Source organism: Brachyhypopomus gauderio, chromosome 2, assembly GCF_052324685.1.
Source record: "Brachyhypopomus gauderio isolate BG-103 chromosome 2, BGAUD_0.2, whole genome shotgun sequence".
In the NCBI taxonomy this organism is placed as follows: Eukaryota; Metazoa; Chordata; class Actinopteri; order Gymnotiformes; family Hypopomidae; genus Brachyhypopomus; species Brachyhypopomus gauderio.
Genome location: NC_135212.1, coordinates 14,353,801 through 14,375,085, shown reverse-complemented (window position 1 = coordinate 14,375,085; position 21,285 = coordinate 14,353,801). Strand labels below are relative to the sequence as shown.

The window sequence follows — 21,285 nt, the reverse complement described above, 5'->3', positions numbered from 1 at the left end:
ACACAGAACAAACAGACGGATGTGAAACAACAGTAATAATGTTCCTTCGTTGCTGCTGAAATCGAGTTTTATTCTACATTCTTTGCCTTTCATCATATGACCGAAAAACAGCGCGCACGTCGCCCGACCGGATGGAGCCGCTAGGTGGCGGTATAACGGCGGTGGCGGGGCGCCGCTAGGTGGCGGTATAACGGCGGTGGCGGGACACCGCTAGGTGGCGGTACAACGGCGGTGGTGGAGCCGCAGAAGAAGAGACGAGCCAACGGTAGAGCGGGTCGGTTTAATTTAAACCGCTGTGAGGACATTGGGCGGTTAACGCGGTTCGTGTTTTATTCGCTTCCTCCTTATTGAAACATGCAGGTAACTACCGTCTTAATGTCCATACGGAGCTGAGGTCGATTATTTAAACATAACGGAGGATAACGTGTCTGTGTAAGGAGGAAAATGCAGTTTACGTTTGACTTTCTAGCCAGGCTCGCTAAAGATATGTACAGATATTTGTTATATGTGTATATGTATGTGTTTATGTACACACGGTTATTCGGTGTGTGTGTGTGTGTGTGTACGTACACACGGTTATTCGGTGTGTGTGTGTGTGTGTGTGTGTACGTACACACGGTTATTCGGTGTGTGTGTGTGTGTGTACGTACACACGGTTATTCGGTGTGTGTGTGTGTGTGTACGTACACACGGTTATTCGGTGTGTGTGTGTGTGTACGTACACACGGTTATTCGGTGTGTGTGTGTGTGTGTGTGTGTACGTACACACGGTTATTCTGTGTGTGTGTGTGTGTGTGTGTGTGTGTGTGTGTGTGTGTGTGTACGTACACACGGTTATTCTGTGTGTGTGTGTGTGTGTGTACGTACACACGGTTATTCTGTGTGTGTGTGTGTGTGTGTGTACGTACACACGGTTATTCTGTGTGTGTGTGTGTGTGTACGTACACACGGTTATTCTGTGTGTGTGTGTGTGTGTGTACGTACACACGGTTATTCTGTGTGTGTGTGTGTGTGTACGTACACACGGTTATTCTGTGTGTGTGTGTGTGTGTGTACGTACACACGGTTATTCTGTGTGTGTGTGTGTGTGTGTGTACGTACACACGGTTATTCTGTGTGTGTGTGTGTGTGTGTGTACGTACACACGGTTATTCTGTGTGTGTGTGTGTGTGTACGTACACACGGTTATTCTGTGTGTGTGTGTGTGTGTACGTACACACGGTTATTCTGTGTGTGTGTGTGTGTGTACGTACACACGGTTATTCTGTGTGTGTGTGTGTGTGTACGTACACACGGTTATTCTGTGTGTGTGTGTGTGTGTACGTACACACGGTTATTCTGTGTGTGTGTGTGTGTGTACGTACACACGGTTATTCTGTGTGTGTGTGTGTGTGTGTACGTACACACGGTTATTCTGTGTGTGTGTGTGTACGTACACACGGTTATTCTGTGTGTGTGTGTGTGTGTACGTACACACGGTTATTCTGTGTGTGTGTGTGTGTGTACGTACACACGGTTATTCTGTGTGTGTGTGTGTGTGTGTACGTACACACGGTTATTCTGTGTGTGTGTGTGTACGTACACACGGTTATTCTGTGTGTGTGTGTGTACGTACACACGGTTATTCGGTGTGTGTGTGTGTGTGTGTACGTACACACGGTTATTCGGTGTGTGTGTGTGTGTGTGTGTGTACGTACACACGGTTATTCGGTGTGTGTGTGTGTGTGTGTACGTACACACGGTTATTCGGTGTGTGTGTGTGTGTGTGTACGTACACACGGTTATTCGGTGTGTGTGTGTGTGTGTGTACGTACACACGGTTATTCTGTGTGTGTGTGTGTGTGTACGTACACACGGTTATTCTGTGTGTGTGTGTGTGTGTACGTACACACGGTTATTCTGTGTGTGTGTGTGTGTGTACGTACACACGGTTATTCTGTGTGTGTGTGTGTGTGTGTGTACGTACACACGGTTATTCTGTGTGTGTGTGTGTGTGTGTGTGTACGTACACACGGTTATTCTGTGTGTGTGTGTGTGTGTGTGTACGTACACACGGTTATTCTGTGTGTGTGTGTGTGTGTACGTACACACGGTTATTCTGTGTGTGTGTGTGTGTGTACGTACACACGGTTATTCTGTGTGTGTGTGTGTGTGTACGTACACACGGTTATTCTGTGTGTGTGTGTGTACGTACACACGGTTATTCTGTGTGTGTGTGTGTACGTACACACGGTTATTCTGTGTGTGTGTGTGTACGTACACACGGTTATTCTGTGTGTGTGTGTGTACGTACACACGGTTATTCGGTGTGTGTGTGTGTACGTACACACGGTTATTCGGTGTGTGTGTGTGTACGTACACACGGTTATTCGGTGTGTGTGTGTGTACGTACACACGGTTATTCGGTGTGTGTGTGTGTACGTACACACGGTTATTCGGTGTGTGTGTGTGTGTGTGTGTACGTACACACGGTTATTCGGTGTGTGTGTGTGTGTGTGTGTGTACGTACACACGGTGGTTATTCGGTGTGTGTGTGTGTACGTACACACGGTGGTTATTCGGTGTGTGTGTGTGTACGTACACACGGTGGTTATTCGGTGTGTGTGTGTGTACGTACACACGGTGGTTATTCGGCGTGTGTGTGTACGCACGGTTAAGGCTGGGCGATATGGAGCAAAAATAATATCTCGATATTTTTTAGCTGAATGGCGATATACGATATATATCTCGATATTTTTTCTTCCCAAAAGGTCATAACAAAGAGGCAGTAATAAGTCAAGTCTACGTCCCAAATGAGTTGCGCGAAGAAGAGAGGCAGGACAGGGCGGAAGTTGGTAAAATAGAAACTCAAGTAAATTCACTATTCACAGTGTTGTGCGAGTTCAAAAGAACGCGTTCATTGAACACGCTCATTTTTTCGTGAACGTTGAACTGAACAAAACACATTTTTTAATAACTTGAACGTGAATTAGTTCACATTATGTGTCATGAACGGTAGACATCACTGTAAATGAACGTTGGAATTTGTTTCCATTGAAAACTGAGTGACATCTGTTTTCTCTTTTGAAACGCAACGAGAGAAATTTCCTCCCTCCTGTATTCTCGCTGGTGCCGCTTAAATCATGCATCACCAGACAGAAATGGTTTTGATGTTGTGTGCGCAATGCATTGTGGGCAACGTAGTGTCCGCATGAGAATAGTTAACATACTGGCTAGTTAATAACATACTGGCTTCCGCACGACGTTACCCGTGATGAATTGCAGCAGAGCGGGGTAGGCATAGCACGTATAAGAACGTATAGTGATTTCTAGCTTGTACTTGTCACGTCTGGCTCCGCCCCCTTTTAGTCACATCGTTTTTATGTTTTCCTTGTTCTTGTTCCGCCCCTCTGTTTCAGCTGTTCCGTGTTAGCTCGTCTTAGTTTTACAAGTGTGTGTGTATTGCCTATGTCCAGACTATACCTTGAGGGATCATTGTCGTTTCTTTATCTCCTAGTTGGTGTGTATATGTCCAGACTAGGGTTGCAACGGTATGAGATTTTCACGGTATGATAACCGTCTCAGAAAATACCGCGGTATCACGGTTATCACGGTATCACAGTTAGTTTGTATATTATTAAAAGATACACTGACCCTTAAAGAAATTACAAGTTTTTTTGTTCAATTAACTATTTATTGTAGAAACCTGGAACTATTGTAGCTATACAAAATGTCTCCTTTAAAAAAAAAAAAAAAGCTGTAAACATGTTTATATAAATACTGCAAAATTAGAGAAACCTAAATCATGGATTTCAGTACAATTATTTAAGTTTAAATTATTTAGTATCTGATAAACTCAGCCTGGGTCAGTGTCTGATCAACAACTGTTGTAAACGTCCGTTGTACTGCCAAGTTAGAATATAACCAGATACTGCAGAAAGAGAGGATTTATTTCTGACATGACCGTCAGAATAGAGATTTCTATTTTAAGGCGTTCACACAGAGTCTGGTTTTAACATATGAAAAACAGACACGTTAGAATTTGAAAATGAACGCATGTAAATTAATGGCGTCTTTCACATCCAGTGAAAGCAAGGACCATAAAAAGCTAGAATTATACTTTCACTAGTGACCGTAGCGCGCGACTCCGCACAGTTCTCTTGCATTACGTTAACAAATACGAGCCTCTTGTAATTCCCGGACGAAAAATGAGAGAACGTGTAGACGTTAAGATTGGTCGTTTTGAAAATAAACAACCATTAAATAATGTGATGAAAAAGCTAATCATTTCGAGTATATGTATAAATATTTAACTTAAGTGTTGGGAAATATTGAAACGGACCTTTAAAGTTATGTACAAGTGCTTTAATTCCACCTTATAAAGGTGTATGAACCCTGCAAACATGACTTTGTTCATTGCGCTGAGGCGCGGCGCGCATAGTGTACGACCTCGCGAATCGACAGCGCGCGAGACCCTCGCGCACGGGTGGAGCCAACGTCATTTTCGCCGCTGATTTTAGTTTAGCTTTTTTTTTTTATTAAACATTTGTTAAGTCTGATGCACTTTCTGTCATTCTCACCGCTGTGTGCTGAGTAGCTGAACCGGAGCGGAGTTGCGCATGCGCGGGTCAGTTTTTCCGCTGGCTTGCTTTTTACCGGTAATAAGCAGACGCACACGGTATGATAACCGTGCATTTTAATACCGTGGTATACCGTGAAACCGGTTACCGCTGCAACCCTAGTCCAGACTATACCTTCAGGGATCATTGTCGTTTCTTTATCTCCTAGTTGGTGTGAATATATAGCCTATGTCCAGACTATACCTTCGGGGATCATTGTCGTTTCTTTATTTCCTAGTTGGGTGTGCACGGTATTCACGCCTTATCTGTGATTCGTGGTTTTGATTAGCTTCGTGTTTGTGTATGGTTAAAGTCTCTGTTCCATTTTCAGGTTCGTAGTGTTTTAGGTTTTCAGTTCATGTTTGGTCTCCGTGTTATTGTGATATTGTGCCTGGCAATACATGTATATTCTGCTAGACTTCATGTTCATGTATGGCCGTTACTTGCTTCCCGTGTGTTTGTTCATGTCAGTGTATGTAACAATTAGTTGTACTCTTGTTTGGTCTAGTTTTGTGCCCTTGTCACTTCCGCTGCCTTTTAGTGTATTAAGCGTTAGTTCTCTATTCATCATGCCACGTCATTCGCGGTCCACTCGCGTGTCGTCTGCAGATGTAAGATGTGAAATAAAATCTACTTCGCATTTGTGTCTGCCCCTTGATTGCGCAACAGCCAAATCATGAAAAAAGTATTTGAATATCTGAATTATTTGGAAAAAAAAGTAAAATGAACTGAACTTTGAACTAGTTCATAATTAAAATTGTGAACTTTTAACGTGAACTGTTCATGAAATACTTCCACACTACTGATGTAGCTACTCGTTTAGGAACTAAATCATTCACAGTGTGAGCACTGCTGCTCTCTCCGCTGTTGGCCATGTTTATTTTGCGCGCTGCACGCACAACCTGCGTCCTTACGTCATAATGTCGCGATATAGCGAAATCCTATCGAATAAAGAAATGTACCGGTATTTTTGTGAACAATATTATATCGCCCACCCCTACACACGGTTATTCGGTGTGTGTGTGTACGTACGCACTGTTATTCGGTGTGTGTGTGTGTGTGTGTGTGTGTGTGTGTGTGTGTGTGTGTGTGTGTGTGTGTGTACGTACGCACTGTTATTCGGTGTGTGTGTGTACGTACGCACTGTTATTCGGTGTGTGTGTGTGTGTGTGTGTACGTATGCACTGTTGTTCGGTGTGTGTGTGTGTGTGTGTGTGTGTACGTACGCACGGTTGTTCTGTGTGTGTGTGTACGTACGCACGGTTGTTCTGTGTGTGTGTGTACGTACGCACGGTTGTTCTGTGTGTGTGTGTACGTACGCACGGTTGTTCGGTGTGTGTGTGTGTGTGTGTGTGTGTGTACGTACGCACGGTTGTTCGGTGTGTGTGTGTGTACGTACGCACGGTTCTTCGGTGTGTGTGTGTGTGTGTACGTACGCACGGTTGTTCGGTGTGTGTGTGTGTGTGTGTGTGTGTGTGTGTGTGTGTACGTACGCACGGTTGTTCGGTGTGTGTGTGTGTGTACGTACGCACGGTTGTTCGGTGTGTGTGTGCGCTTATATATGTACACATGGTTGTGTGATCGCTGGACAGATGTGTGTGTACATGGAACTGAACTCTTCCCAGTTGTGTAACTGGTCGGTGTGGACGGAACCAGTCTTGGTTCGGGCCTGTCGGTCCGTTAACGTTGGGCAGCTCATCCAGGTGATCAGGGTTTGGTGTTTTAGTGTTATGTGATCTCACACTGAGACGCTTTCTGTGGTTTCAGAACAAGGAGAACAGAGACCCCACCGGTCTTCTCGCACAGGTAACGGACAGGTCGTCGCCTCACACACGTTTTCTTAAGTTAATAGGCGCAAACTAACGTGTGATTGCTAGAAACTCCGTCAGCAAGCCGGTTAAGCTAGTTAACATGTGTTCGTGCCTCAGCCTCCGCGAGCTCGCCATTCGTTAACGTCCACATGTAAACGGTTGTGCGTCAAATAAATGGTGAAAGTTAATGGTGTGATTTGATCAATCTTGTGTGTTAGAGTGCCATGGGCGGACCCTCCAGAGAAGAGACTGATCCCGGAACAGAGAGACACGCAGCCATGGGTAACACACACTAGTTCTCCTCCCTGTTTAGTCAGTGCTGTTGGATTATAGAGTCCACATTTTTTTAACAGGGATGAGTGTTTCCACACAAGATTTATTCAGACACTTCTCGTGTGTCTGTGGTCGCTATTGGCTATAAATTTCTTTTCACTTCCAGGCCCAGGGAGAGTCCCAGTGAAGACACAGAAGTGAGTTGTTCTTCTCCTACTCCAAAACTGAACCAGGATACTTTAGTTCAAGAGTATAAACCTCCATCTCAGTATCATCTTCTGTGGCAACTGATTGTAGATTTCTGAATTTAAGATGCATTAAAAATCCACAGTGCCTGCGTTATTTTGAAGTTATTAGACAAGCCTTGTAGGTAATGGGTCAAACTGTCTTCGCCACTGCAGGAAGTTCACCATTAAGGACTTCGACATCGGAAGACCGCTGGGAAAGGGGAAGTTTGGGAATGTGTACCTTGCCCGAGATAAGAAGATCAAGGCCATTGTGGCACTGAAGGTGCTCTTCAAATCCCAGATGGAGAAGGAGGGGGTGGAGCACCAGCTCAGGAGGGAGATAGAGATCCAGTCCCACCTCAGGTGAGTGGTGCTTCTCCTGCACGTGAGGGTGAGAATCCTCACACCTTCATCTGGGTTCATCTGTGTCCTGAGCAGTGATGTCTGTAATGTGTTACTCTAATCTTACCGCTTTTTTCAGTAACGAATAATATAACGCGTTACTATTTCCAGTCCAGTAATCAGATTAAAGTTACTTATCCAAGTAACTGTGCGGTACCATTTTATTTTCCTTAGTAAAAATATATATTTTTGGTTTCTTTTTGGCTGTTATACTTTTGCGTCTGACCGTAGCGCTCAACTCCGCACGCTGCGCGAACCTGTGAGCGTGCGAGCGCGTTCACATCATTCTGTGCAGTGTTCTCCCATAACGATATGTGGTAGTGTAAAGAAACACCCCTCAAAAACAGGGGGAGGAACATTTACCTGATGAATTTTAATTTTGCTTTGTGTTCCAGGTTTGAAAAGTGCTGGAATTTTGGCTAACGTAGCCTGCTTGTAAATGCTTGAAATTGTATGGTATTTCGTTTCACAACAAATAGCTGTCAGACTGAATAGTTTGTTTGTATTACGTTTACAAATATATTTACAAATAATACCGCGCAACGACACAAACGTAATGTCAGGAGATAAAAAAAAAGCACTTTATTTTACTGATAAAAAAAGCACTTCCAATAAAGTGAGTATTGGAAAAACTCATTTTGCTGCTGAATGTAACTACTAAAGTAATCTAACGTTACTTTTAAAATTAAGTAATATGTAACGTAACTAAGTTACTTTTAAAAGGAGTAATCAGTAATCTGGGGGGTATTCCAGAAAGCGGGTTTAACAAACTCTAAACTTAACCCTGAACTCTGAGTTGTCTTACCCCGATCTGACGTACTCAGAGTTTTCGGTTCCAAAACGGCTGATCGGAGTTAATGTAATCGGGGTCACTCAACTTTGAGTAGGTTGACCCAGACAGAAGTGCGTTCACGCGTAACTATAAAAGGCATTCTTAATGGAATGGAGATAAATAAGATTTATCATGGACTTGAACGTGAAAATCAGCCAAGCATCGTATTTCACACCACCTATAGCTTGAAGTATTAATGACTGCGTATGCAGAATATTTAGATATTATTAAATGTAAATGTAATACTATGGTAGCTGCTAGAGAAAGGCAGTCAGCATGTCAAAAAAATTGCCAACAGAGTTGATGCGTGAGTGAAAATGTTTTTATATTTAACAGAAGGGCGTGATTATTTTATTATATTCTCCACATTTATAATACTGAGTTTTTAATAAATTTTTTTAAATTGAACATTTACTAATTCCAGGTCTAATCTGAGTGGTATTCTTAAAATATATCCTAAATTATATTTATTTACAGGAAAAATGAAATAATGAAACATGACAGTGAATTTGACTAATGTATATTAAAAGGTTACAGGCAGTGCTTAATTTGTAAATCAAACGATGCTGGAATGCAAACAGCGGCATGAGACACAGGATCACTGCGGCCAACAACGTCACCGGATCGCACACAAAACGCAACGCTTAGGCGCACAAATGCCAATATAACAAGCCAATTCGTATATATAAATGACTTGAATTATTTACATGTATTTTATAAGTGTTTTAAGTGCAGAAGTGCATTTTCAAGTACTTTAGCCTAAATTCCAGCACTTTTCAAATCTGAAACACAAAGCAACATTAAAATTCGTCAGGTAAATGTTCCTCCCCTTTTTTTTTGAGGGGTGTTTCTTTATACTACCATATATCGTTTCGGGCAACAGTGCATAGAATGTGACGCGGCAAGTATGAACGCTTCCGCCGTTCGCAGAGGTTCGCACGAGGTGTGCGGAGTCGCGCGCTATGGTCACTCGCAAAAGTATAAACAGGCTTTATAGGGGAGATGCGGAAAGGCATCGCTAAAAAGGAGAGCTCTTGTGTGATTTAGGAAGCCTGAATGTGGATCTTGTGTTTAAAAAAATGTCTTTTATAGAATTTTGTTCAATTGGTTCAACGCAGACAGATTTCTTCTTAAATTATAATTAGTAGGCTTGAAAGTTACCGGATCGAGGCAGACAGTTCCCGGAAAGCACCTTTCAAAATGAAAGGGTTCCCGGATCCTGTTCCGACAGGATTAAGCCCTGGTTACAGGGTTTGGGGGGGGGGGGGGGGGGGGGGGGGGGGGGGGGGGGTGCATGATTTAATGTGAAAAGCAGTGATTGCAGATGGAGTCTCTGACAACTCTACCATCTCTGTCACCCACATGCATGTAAGGTTCCTCGTCTGTGGGCATGTCAGAGATGGTAGGCTGTCGCTCTTCCTGGATGGTTACAATGTTGTGTAATACCACATATGCCGTTATTATTAGAGATGCACCGATCCAGCTTTTTTAGTCCTGATACCGATATAATGGCTTTAAGTATCGGTCAATACCCGATACCAACCGATACCAAATTTTACATTACTTTCTTAAATGAATATGAACATATCAAACTAATATGAATGATATATTATTTATTATTAAAGCCATGCAACAGCATAAACACTCTGTTCAAATATAAAAATCTTAATTAGTCTAAATTTTGTCAGAAAATACAAAAATATACCAGCTGCACCAAGTGCAGATAAACTATTGATAAACTATTAAACCACAGATAAAGTACTGTAAACAGATATTGCACTGCAATATAACACAGAGCAGCATTTGGTTGAGGATATATTGATAACTTAAATATTCCTATAAATACACACCAAACCTCCAAATAGTGTAAACAGGTAATAGTGCAATATAACACAGAGCAGCATTAGATGAGGTAACTTAAATATTCCTAAAAACACAATCAAATCTTCAGGTAGTAGTGCAATATAAGAAGCAGATCCAAAAAATAAAGTAACATGGAGTGAGGATCTATTGGAAACTTAAATATTCATACCAAACATACTTTCAAATACCGTAAACTATTTAACGCAGTAACATATACCAAATAGTTCTAGCCCCTCACTCAAGCCCTTGGAGCAGGTTCTTGCTCAAGAAAGCAAGCATCTCTACTGTCTGCAGTTAATCTATTTCTCTTCTCATCCATGATGTTTGAGACTGTGCTAAATAGTCTCTCACTTTCAACACTGGTGCATGGGGCACACAAGTATTTTGTGGCAACAGCAGCAAGGGCAGGGAACCTCTGTCTGTTGACTCCCCAGTATTGGTATGGGTCATCTGATGCAGGAACGGTTTTCTCTGAGTAATAGGTCTGCACTTGGACAGCGATGCTAGAAGTGCTTGCTGCACCAGGTTCCTCACACTCCTCAAGAATTTGCTCAAACTCTTGCATAAAGCTGCTTTTACTTGAAGGTGCTGCTGCTGCTGATGGTGCCAGTGTTGTTGTTGCTGCTGCCTCCACATGAGGCACTTTTTCAGGTGGCTCTGCCTCATCTGTTGCATCAGATGTGGTGCTTCTCAGTTCTTCTTCCTCCAACTCTTTGATTAATGCATCTTTAGCTTTCTTTGCAGAATCAGCCCCTGTAAAATATCTGAAACAAAAAACTTAATAGTTATTATGCATGCAATGCAATGCATTTTTATGCATTGTGGCAAAAATAATTAAAACAACTATCATTTTGTTTACTCTGGTAGTTTAGAGTAAGAATGTACCTTTATCTGTGCATTCCTTATATTAATACTAATTTAATTTTTAAGTTACATCACATGAACAGTTATCATACCTGTCTTTGTATCGTGGGTCCAGCAAGGTGGCAAGGGCATAGAGGAGCTCATCATCCACAGCACTGAAGCGGTTGTTCACAGCTTGTAGCAGGGTTGTTTTCATAGTTTTGATCCCAGTCACAATCACCTTCTTTACCCAAAATGCGTTTGAGAACAGTGACAGCTGGAATTACATCAGCAGCAGAAGCTGTGGATGAACTCACTTTCCTCGTCAGTTCTTCAGATGGAGCCAGGACAATCATTGCTCTCTCCAGCTAGGCCCACTGAAGGGAAGTCAATGTTGCAGGCAGGTCATGATCTGCAACATGGGCACTCGGAGCTCTCTTTTGCTCCAGAAGGCTTTGCATCATATAATAAGTGCTGTTCCATCTGATTTTTATATCTTGCTGAAGACGTTTTGGCTGCATTTGCATTTCAATCTGGATGTTGTGTAGCCGTGAATATGACAACTGAGAATGTTTGAAATGCCCAATAATATGCCGGCACTTTGTCAGCGCATCATTTAGGCTCCTTTGAGACAGCAAACCCTCGTTGACAATTAGCTGTAATGTGTGCGCAAAGCAGCCCAAGTTGCGCACTTTCATACTGTCCATCGCCTTCATGTTTGCAGCGTTGTCGCTCAAAATTACATGCATTTTATCGAACGGGATTTCCCACTCATCGATCATGGTTGTCAGCGCTGTCGCAATAGAGTCACTTGTGTGTGAGCCGCGGAAGTTTTTTGCTCCGAGCATTGCACTGCGGTGCTCACAGGTGGGGTTGAGCCAGTGCACTGTGAGGCTTAGCAGAGACATGGGGCTCACATCAGATGTCCAAATATCTGTTGTAAAGCTGAGAACTTGTGCACATTTTAGCTCGCCTGATATTTGCTTGCGGACTTTACTGTAGAGCTCGGGCAGTGCTGTTTCCGAAACATATTTTCTTGACGGCACAATGTATCTTGGTTCCAAGTAGTCCATTAGACGACGAAATCCTACATTTTCCACTATATTCAGTGGTTGTAGTCCTAAAACAATAAACTCCATCACCCTCGCAGTAATTTTCTGGGCTCTTATGCTGTTTGGTGGGAGTTTTTCCTGTCTTAGAAGAGTGTCTGCCAAAGTTGCCTGTTTAGTTGTACTTTTTCCTTTCGAGTTGGTTAGTTGGACAAACTCTGCGTGTTCTTTAGCGTGGTGCTTTTGTAGGTGCCTGATAAGGTTAGTAGTATTGTACCTCGTAACGTTATCACCGCCCCTCGACACTTGTCTTTTGCATATGTTACACAAAGCTGTTGGACTTGTTGGTGAGGCGAGTGTGAAAAACCTCCACACGGCTGATTCTTTGGATCGCTCCATTGTTGCTACTCGTGTTTAACCATGCGGGAGCCATGAAGCATTACGCACGAGACGTCATGACGCTCTGCGTCAGTGGCACCCAGTAAATGCATACAATGGCAGGAATAAATGGAGCAAAAGATCGGTCATTTGGATCGGCTTCTTTTCACGTTTTCCGATCCAGAAAAATTTTCTAGATCGGACCCGATATCCGATACCAATATTGGATCGGTGCATCCCTAGTTATTATGTGGCACGCCCTCTCAGGGGTAACTCTGAGCCCCTTCAGGTACTGGAACCTGGCCTCGAGGATTCCTAGGGTCATTTCAATTCTTGCCCTGGTTCAGTGGTGGACAGTAACTAAGTAAATGTAATTCGTTACTGTACTTAAGTAACATTTCCATGTATCTGTACTTTACTCAAGTACTTTTATTTGGTAAGACTTTATACTTTCACTTCACTACATTTCAAAGCGAAAATTTTTACTTTTCACTTCGCTACATTTACAGAAACATGTCGTTCCTTTTTCATTTTTAATCAACGTTTAATGAAATACCGAAAGGTAAAAGTGTACCATGTCACAGACTATAACCAATCAGCGCTCAGTAAGAGATTAAGATTTGTACGCTAAATGGCTGAGTATCTGACATGGCTGCAATAGATGTCTTCCCCCAACACCCCTGGCCTTATTTAGGCGAAATGTTTGAGTTCCTCGAAAAGAAAAATTATCCTCCTCTGCATTCCGAAGAACACATCGCTGTTATCATTTATGAACTCGCTGTCAAACTTGAAAAAGCACATCGAAGTAAGTTCACCATTAGATTAGTAGGTTTATATACCCCGCTTAATTATATCACATTGAAGTACACTACATTTAACAGATGCTTTTATCCAAAGCAGTGTGCTAGTACCTAAATTGTAATCTGTGGAGATGCTAAGCGCCAGTTTACCACAGGAAATTCCCACATCAAACGTTAAAGCCGGTGACACAAACACGCAAATTTGGACAAGCGACGCGAACTTCGCAATTCATTCCTATGAGGGAGGCGAAGGCAAGCAAATATGAGCGAAGCAAAATTATTAAAATTATTATTTAAATTATTATTATCAGGGTTGGGGGGGGGGGGGCGGCATGTGTGTAAAATGTTGGCGGGGGGTGGGGGTGGCGGCGAGTGTAAATTGTTGGACACAAATTAAGTATTATATCGCGATCGATCGCCGGTGGTTGGCACCAGAGCTAACTAGTAACTCATTGAATCATAGATTTAGATCAGAGGTAAATAAACTAGATTTTTTTTCTGTGTGAGAAATCGGATGCATGTGAAGTGAAGTGCGAGTGAAGACGGTCTCTGGTAAAGACAGTCAATGCGTGTGTCTCATGCTCATTGCGTGAGAGTTGGCAACCCTGATTATTATTATATTAATTATTCGGCCAAGTTTAATATTATGAGTTCAGTAGCTTCTAGCTTCCCTGTCCCGCCATGTGGTGGACAACATATAACCTCAGAAAAAGTCCCCCAAGCTGGACTGAAGTGACCGGTTCAAAATTATTGTTCTGTTTGGTGGTGAATTATGTTTTCATATTAAACGGTTTGTCCACTTGTCTACCTTTCTAGTGTGAATTATTAATATGGATAAAGTTTGGAGATGACTGTCGTGAGGATAATATAGGCTAGTTTTGTGTATTTTGTGTTTGCTAGGCAAATGTAAGGCACTGTTTCCTGTTCACCTGTTGATCGTGTAGGCCTAGGAGTTTTGATGTGACGCTAAGAAAAAAAGGTTTTTACTTTTACTTTTAATACTTAAGTATTTTTGAAGGCAGATACTTTTGTACTTCTACTCAAGTAAAAAATTGAGGTGAATACTTTTACTTGAGTAATATTCAATGCAAGGTAACTGTACTTTTACTCAAGTACATAATTGGTGTACTTCGTCCGCCACTGCCCTGGTTTTGCTGTGAGCCTGATTGTATTGGGACTGTGGTCCAGGTGCAGGATCTGAATAAGGAGTCATGAGGTATAGGGCAGGCAGGGATACCCTCTGTCTCCATGAAGGAGGCCGTCATAGTGTCCTATAATCTCACTAGGGTTTGCAATGATTTGACTATTACACTGCATGTGAACTAGCAAAACTACTGCAGGCCTACCCTGTTCAAATTTGTTGTACAGTGTGGAATCATGTACAGATCCTGGCCATCTGGCTTCAACATTTGTGATGAGGTGGGAAGAATCACATTAGATCTTGATGGGGAAAATGGTCTGTTACAATAGCTATGTTATTTTTGTTACCATTAAAGATAAGAACATTATTCATTACAGGTTATAAAGGTTAGTACCTGTACATTAATGCTATGGATGGATTTTCTGTTTATTTAATTGCCTTCATGTTTTATAATAATAATAATAATAATAATCTTTATTTGTATAGCACCTTTCATACATACATGCAACTCAAATTGCTTTACAGTATAAATAAAATAAACATTAAAAGGAGATAAGACAAAAAGAAAATGTTAAAAGAAATTAAAGATAAAAATATTAAAATAACACAAAAAGTAAAGTAAAAAAGATAATAAAAAGTAAAGTAAATAAAACTAAGATAATTGGATTTAGAAAATAATAGACAACATAATGTAATAAAGTAAATAAGATTGAGAATTTCTTAACTAAAAGCGGATCTAAACAGGAATGTTTTGAGACTGTTCTTAAAACTATGCAGGGATGAAATGCCTCTGAGCTCTTCAGGAAGAGAATTCCAGAGTTTTGGGCCATAGTGGCTAAAAGCACCCTCGCCAATCTTTAATCGGCTTTTAGGAATCACCAGTAGATTACTGTTTGAAGACCTGAGAGACCTGACTGGAACATATCTAACCATCATTTCACTGAGGTAAAGAGGGGCAAGACCATGAAGAGATTTAAAAACCATGACTAGAACCTTTAAAATCTATTCTAAAGCTGACAGGTAACCAGTGCAGTGAGTGGAGTGCAGGTGTAATATGATCTCTCTTTCTCCTGCGGGTCAGAACCCTTGCAGCCGCGTTCTGAACTCGCTGTAGGTGCGAAATAGAGCTCTTTGGAAGAGCAGATAGAACAGCGTTACAATAATCTAGCCTTGGTGTGATAAATGCATGGACAAGTTTTTCACTGTCAGCAGGAGAGAGCATATCTCGTACCTTAGCGATGTTTCGAAGGTGAAAGTAAGCTGTCTTGCATGTAGTCATGATGTGATTTGAAGTTGAGCTCATTATCAAAGGTGACGCCAAGGTTCTTAACACATTGTCTGGCATTCAGATTCATTTGATTTAAATAAGTCTGGACATCATTCCTTTGTGAATCACTGCCAAGAACAGTTTTTTTTTATGGTGCTGTAATAGGTAGCATATGTGGGTTCCATCAATCACTCTAGGAAATTCATAAAATGTAAATGAAACGAAGTTGGTTATATATTGCTTCTCCTTTGCCTAATTTCTTTATTGCCTGTGTGAGTAAAAAAAAAAAAAAAAACCTACAATGCTATGGAATTCATTGATGTCCATAACTGGCGTATGCCCAGGAAACACCACAAAACTGGGCACTAGCCGTTTTAATGCCAGACATACTTTTCGGACAGACCGACATACAGAAGCTTTGCTGACAGGTTCCGCATCTCCTACACTATAAAAAAAAACTTCCACTAGCAAAAAAAACGAAGAGCGATGTATAAAAAATCTGGAGAAAATTGAGGGCTGATCCGCGTTGTGTAATATTTGAAAGGTGACGCTTAATAATGTTATGGATGTAAGTAGGGCTGCCACAAACGATTATTTTTATAGTCAACTAATCGGATCGTGCGTTAATTGAATATAAAACATACAGCTTATCACACTAGAATGCAAATGCTATTATATAATCATCATTAGATTTCAGCTAAAAAAAAAAACAATAAGATCATAGTTCATTAAACCTTTAATGAAATATGCAGCTTGATGCAACAAACAATTATTAAAATAAGTATAAGGCACTGGCTTAAACAACGCAAAAATAAATACATTAATAAAGAAATTATTATTTTTAGGTTTTTCTTCCTTTCATTTGTCTCTGATTTAAATGTAGCTACGTTTAAATCAAATTAGGTAGGTACCTGAAACTAAGGAATTATTCACAAAAATAAGATTTTGGTCTCACTGACATTACAGAATACACGAATGCGTGCTAAGGCTAATGAAACAAATCGCCATCACTAATGTTAACTTTTACAGCTACCACGATAAGTAAGTACTAAGTTAACGCTCTGTTTACGCTAACTTTAGCAGCTAACTAGTAATTTAGATTGCAGAGATGACGGTCCCTCTTCATCATTGTCACAATCAGCCACAACATGTTTTTAGGTGCACGTACATCGCAGTTGTGCTGCCGTGGAAGGCAAGTTCTGCCTTGGGGGGGGGGGGGGGGGGTTGTGGTGTTTTGTCCGAAACAATATGTGGTAGAAACACCCCTCAAAACAGGGGAATGAACATTTACCTGACCAATTTTAATGTTGCTATGTGTTTCAGGTTTGAAAAGTGATGGAATTTAGGTTAAAGTACTAAATTGTAACTACTTGGTTTCACAACAAATATCTGTCTGACTGAATAGTTCTCTTGTATTAGGTTAACAAATACGAGCCTCTTGTAATTCCAGGACGAAACATGAGAACGTGAAGACGTGAAGATTGGGCGTTTTTAAAATAAACAACCATTAAATAATGTGATATACTCGAAATAATTCGCTTTTTATGTATAAATATTTAACTTAATTATGTTTAACATGCTGGGAAATATTGAAATGGACCTTGAAAGTGACGTACAAGTGCTTGAACTCCACCTTATAAAGGTGTATGAACCCTGAAAACGTGACTTTGTTCATTGCGCTGAAGCGCGGCGCACGCGGAGCTTCAGCGATTACGTAATTTTCGCCGCGCGGACCCTCGCACCGCTCGCGAAGCGTCAACCAGGCTTGTAGCCCGGGGGGGGTGGCGAACGTAAGTTGTTGAGCGGGGGTGGCAAACGTAACACTTGTGACGGAGTGTTTTTTCAATAGCCCTGAAATATATGCTACGTTTTTGTTTTGGTCCGTATCCAGTTAATCAGGAATGAGATTGGGTCCGGACAGGACTGCGTTCGGGTCCGGATCCGGACCGCGGTCCGCCAGTTGAGTACCCCTGCTATAGTAACTGACTCAGGTTCTCTCTAAACTCGGTTTCTGGAATGGAAAACCTCGAGTTTCTGTGAATTCCGAGTTAACTTGCCCGGTTTTATCACTTAACCCGCTTCTTGGTCTTGGAATAACCCCCCCCCCCCCCCCCCCTTATTACTTTTTCAAGGTAACTAAGCCATCACTGGTCCTGAGCACAGTTGTCTGGATTGGCTTGACCACCTTATGATTGATCAAGGCTGGTTTAGATATGACTTGCATTTGAATGCATTTCTGATAGCTAATGGATGATTGCAGCTCTGCTAATGTTATTTTAAAAGGCCCATTTCATTCATCCATGTGGAATGTCTGGTTTTAACTGTGTGTGTGTGTAGACACCCCAACATCTTGGCCTTCTATAACTATTTCTACGACTCCACGCGTGTGTTCCTGATCCTGGAGTATGCGCCGCGAGGAGAGATGTACAAGGAACTGCAGCGCTGTGGCCGCTTCAGTGACCAGCGCACAGCCACGGTGAGATGACCCTTCCACCCCTGCCCTTTAACCTCCTGGCACCTGACACAGCCAGTCATAAGATCACAGTGCATAAAAAACCTGTTCTCTTTCTCCTCCTTCCTATTATGGTTGATTTCAGCTGTAGATTACGTGTGTGTGTGTGTGTGTGTGTGTGTGTGTGTGTGTGTGTGTGTGTGTGTGTGTGTGTGTGTGTGTGTACGTACACAGTACATGGAGGAGGTTTCAGATGCTCTGCAGTATTGTCATGAGAAGAAAGTGATCCATCGGGACATCAAGCCAGAGAATCTGTTACTGGGTTTCAGAGGGGAACTCAAAATTGCAGACTTCGGCTGGTCCGTCCATGCCCCATCGTTACGGTAACGCACATTCTGTAATACGTGGCCCGGCCGGTTGTATGAAATGTCCCCATGGCACTGCTTTCTTCCTTTTGAAAAGTTGCCTCAAAGTATTTTTACTTTCATATACGGGTCACTGATGTCACTTCTACTCTAACTCGGAGATAAAGCACATGTGTATTTGTTTTTGTGTGTGTGTGTAGACGTCGCACCATGTGTGGCACCCTTGACTACCTTCCTCCTGAGATGGTCGAGGGTCACTCCCATGATGAGAAGGTTGATCTGTGGTGCATCGGCGTGCTGTGTTACGAGTGCCTGGTTGGTCACCCCCCGTTTGAGACGGCCAGCCACTCGGAGACGTACAAACGCATCACCAAGGTGTGTGTGTGTGTGTGTGTGTGTCCGTGATTGTTTACACTTTTATTTTTTAGGCAAATTGTCAATTTCCTTGATATAAACTTTGTTCCTTATATAGATTTGCAGCTAGAGTTTTGTTCACAGGGTATAATGGTATGAATAGTGTCAAATTAGGCAACTGGTTAGACTTGAGTTTCTTTGCCAAGTTCAGACAGACTTTGGCGTCCATGTCCTTTGTCCCACATTACGATCCAAACCTTCTCCCTCCAAACACACACACAAATATATACACACACACACACACACACACAAAGCAGTTGGCTGTCCCTTCAGTATGCGTCATTCTCACACACACGATGATCAGCAGGCAGGGAGGACCGCTCCCTCCCAGTGGAGTTTCCTGATTGGTCGATACTGCTGTACCATACATATCTGAACATCAGTGTGGCGGGTGTAACCACTCTTGCACCTAGTGATACTCTGTGTAGAAGGCTAAAACAAATGTCATCTACATGTATCTACACTTTTTAATGTGTGTGTGTGAGTCAGGTGGACCTGCAGTTTCCTAAGCTGGTCTCTGACGGAGCGCGGGACCTGATCTCCAAGCTGCTGAGACACAGTCCTGCCATGCGTCTACCCATGAAGAGCGTCATGGAGCACCCTTGGGTGAAGACCAACTCTCGCAGGGTCCTGCCCCCCGTCTGCCGGCCCAAGCCCGCCCCTGCACAGTGAAGCCCCTCCCCTTCACACACTGCTGGCTGGCCTGCCCTCCTGCGATGCACTACTCCAGTGTAGCGCTGGTATAGCACACAGGACTCTTCACACTGTACAGCTCTTGTGCTTTCTTACATCCTTTTGTTTTTTGTCCTGTTTCTTCCTCTCGTATTAATGTTTTATACCAATAAAATAATTAACCAAAATGCACCAAACTTTAATTGAAAGATATTTGGTAAACATGAAAACTAACACCAATATACATCATGTAAATGCAGGGGGAAAGGAGAAAAGGGTAAATGGGGGTTTTTACTATAATTTGGACAAGTTCGGCGGGCCGGATAAGCCTAACGGGCCGTAGTTTGCCCATGTCTGGTCTAAGGTCATGTTTCAAAATAACTCAACAAGAGCTCGGTCACAACTGCAGTCTGAAGCAGTATGATGGGAACAGCGTTGCACAATAATTTATGTAACATAATTAGTAAATTTCGTGAATTATGGCCTATCCAGTCTACTCATGTGGGATAGTCCATCAAAGAAGGGGATTGGGGGGTGGGGGAGGAAAAGAAAAAATGAGAGAAAAAGTGAGACTTGGAGGCACCTTCTACCAGATTCTACCCATAAAATACAACTTTGTTGTACCTTAAAATGTACCTTAAAATGTTGCATTATATTGGTTTCTATTAGCTGCATACACAAAGGCCCAGGTTTGAATGCCGCACCTGACACTTGGATGCATGCAATATTTATATGCATTTTTTATTCATGTGTATTATTGTAATATTATAGACACTTTGTTTTTTCTTATTTCAAAGTATCTTTATTGACAAAACAACAATACAACTATAGGCCTACATCAGACTTGTACAACCCCACACACATTACCATTTGGTATCAATAGAATGAAAAAGCTAATAATAAAAATATATAATAATTATAATAAAGAGAAATAAATAGATACATAAAACATCTACAATGTTGATACTCTTTCAAAATTCACATTAATTGAGGTTTACAACATTCATCCGTCATCATAATCATTTATGGTTCCCAAAGACTGTCAAAACCCTCTTGTCTCTTACAACCTCACTGGTCCGATAGTTTGAGAGCTCCCTCATCCACAGTCTCAGTGTAGGACCTTCCAAGTGGCCGGAGTGGACCCCTTTTTCAGCCCGGGAGTTTCATGCCCAAATCCGACCCAAAATAATTTTTCCCTCATAATCGGCCCAAACTAGAGATTGGTATGTGCCAGCCCATCGGGAATCCTCCCGAATCTCCCGATTAACCACTCCGGCTCTGGCTACAGCCCTCCTGGCCTGAAGATGTTCAAAGTCCAGTGCCAGGCATTGTTTTGGTGTTTGTAAAAAGTCTTTCTGGTCTATTCCAAACAGTTTGGTATTCAATGAAATTTTACACATGAACACACCCAACAGGTATTTACAACATTTCTCCAAAAACCGTATTGTTATACATTCCCATAAACAGTGAAAGTGTATGACCCGGCTCATTCATACACTTAGTACAAATATCTGGAAAACTGGTTGGTATATTGACATATGCTGGAGTTTAATAGGTGTCATACACAGTATATCCTCATTAACCACTTATATTGAAGTAATCAAAACCTTGTATTTACTATTTGTTTCTGTGCTTTCCTCAATCAACCTCATCAATTTTCTCACTGATTCTGTGCTATAAGCAAACTTTTTTGTCCCCTCCTTTCTAAATTTTGAATCATAACTTCAAGTTCTGATAAAGTTGGCAAACATATTATCTGTTTATATCTAGAGGTTATATAGAACCTAGCCACTAGGGTGCACACACCAGTGTATTTTAGTGCCTGTCCCAAGCCCGGATAAATAGGGAGGGTTGCGTCAGGAAGGGCATCCGGTGTAAAAACTGCGCCAAATCAAATG

General features: G+C 41.9%; 1 protein-coding gene across 4 annotated transcripts; it reads left to right on the top strand.

The window, feature by feature from the left end:
- The first annotated feature begins 230 nt into the window (after positions 1–230).
- aurkb (aurora kinase B) lies at positions 231–19,577 on the top strand. 4 transcript variants are annotated; one of them, XM_076988031.1, is made up of 9 exons: positions 231–360; positions 6,366–6,404; positions 6,628–6,691; positions 6,849–6,879; positions 7,084–7,272; positions 17,822–17,960; positions 18,171–18,319; positions 18,502–18,676; positions 19,205–19,576. In XM_076988031.1, the coding sequence occupies exons 1-9, from the start codon at positions 355–357 to the stop codon at positions 19,385–19,387; spliced, it is 975 nt and encodes a 324-aa protein (XP_076844146.1). In that variant the 5' UTR covers positions 231–354; the 3' UTR covers positions 19,388–19,576. The 4 variants fall into 4 exon arrangements, with proteins under 4 accessions (XP_076844146.1, XP_076844150.1, XP_076844147.1 ...); XM_076988035.1 differs by having other exon boundaries at positions 284–320; XM_076988033.1 differs by having other exon boundaries at positions 358–432.
- The last annotated feature ends 1,708 nt before the right edge of the window (positions 19,578–21,285 follow it).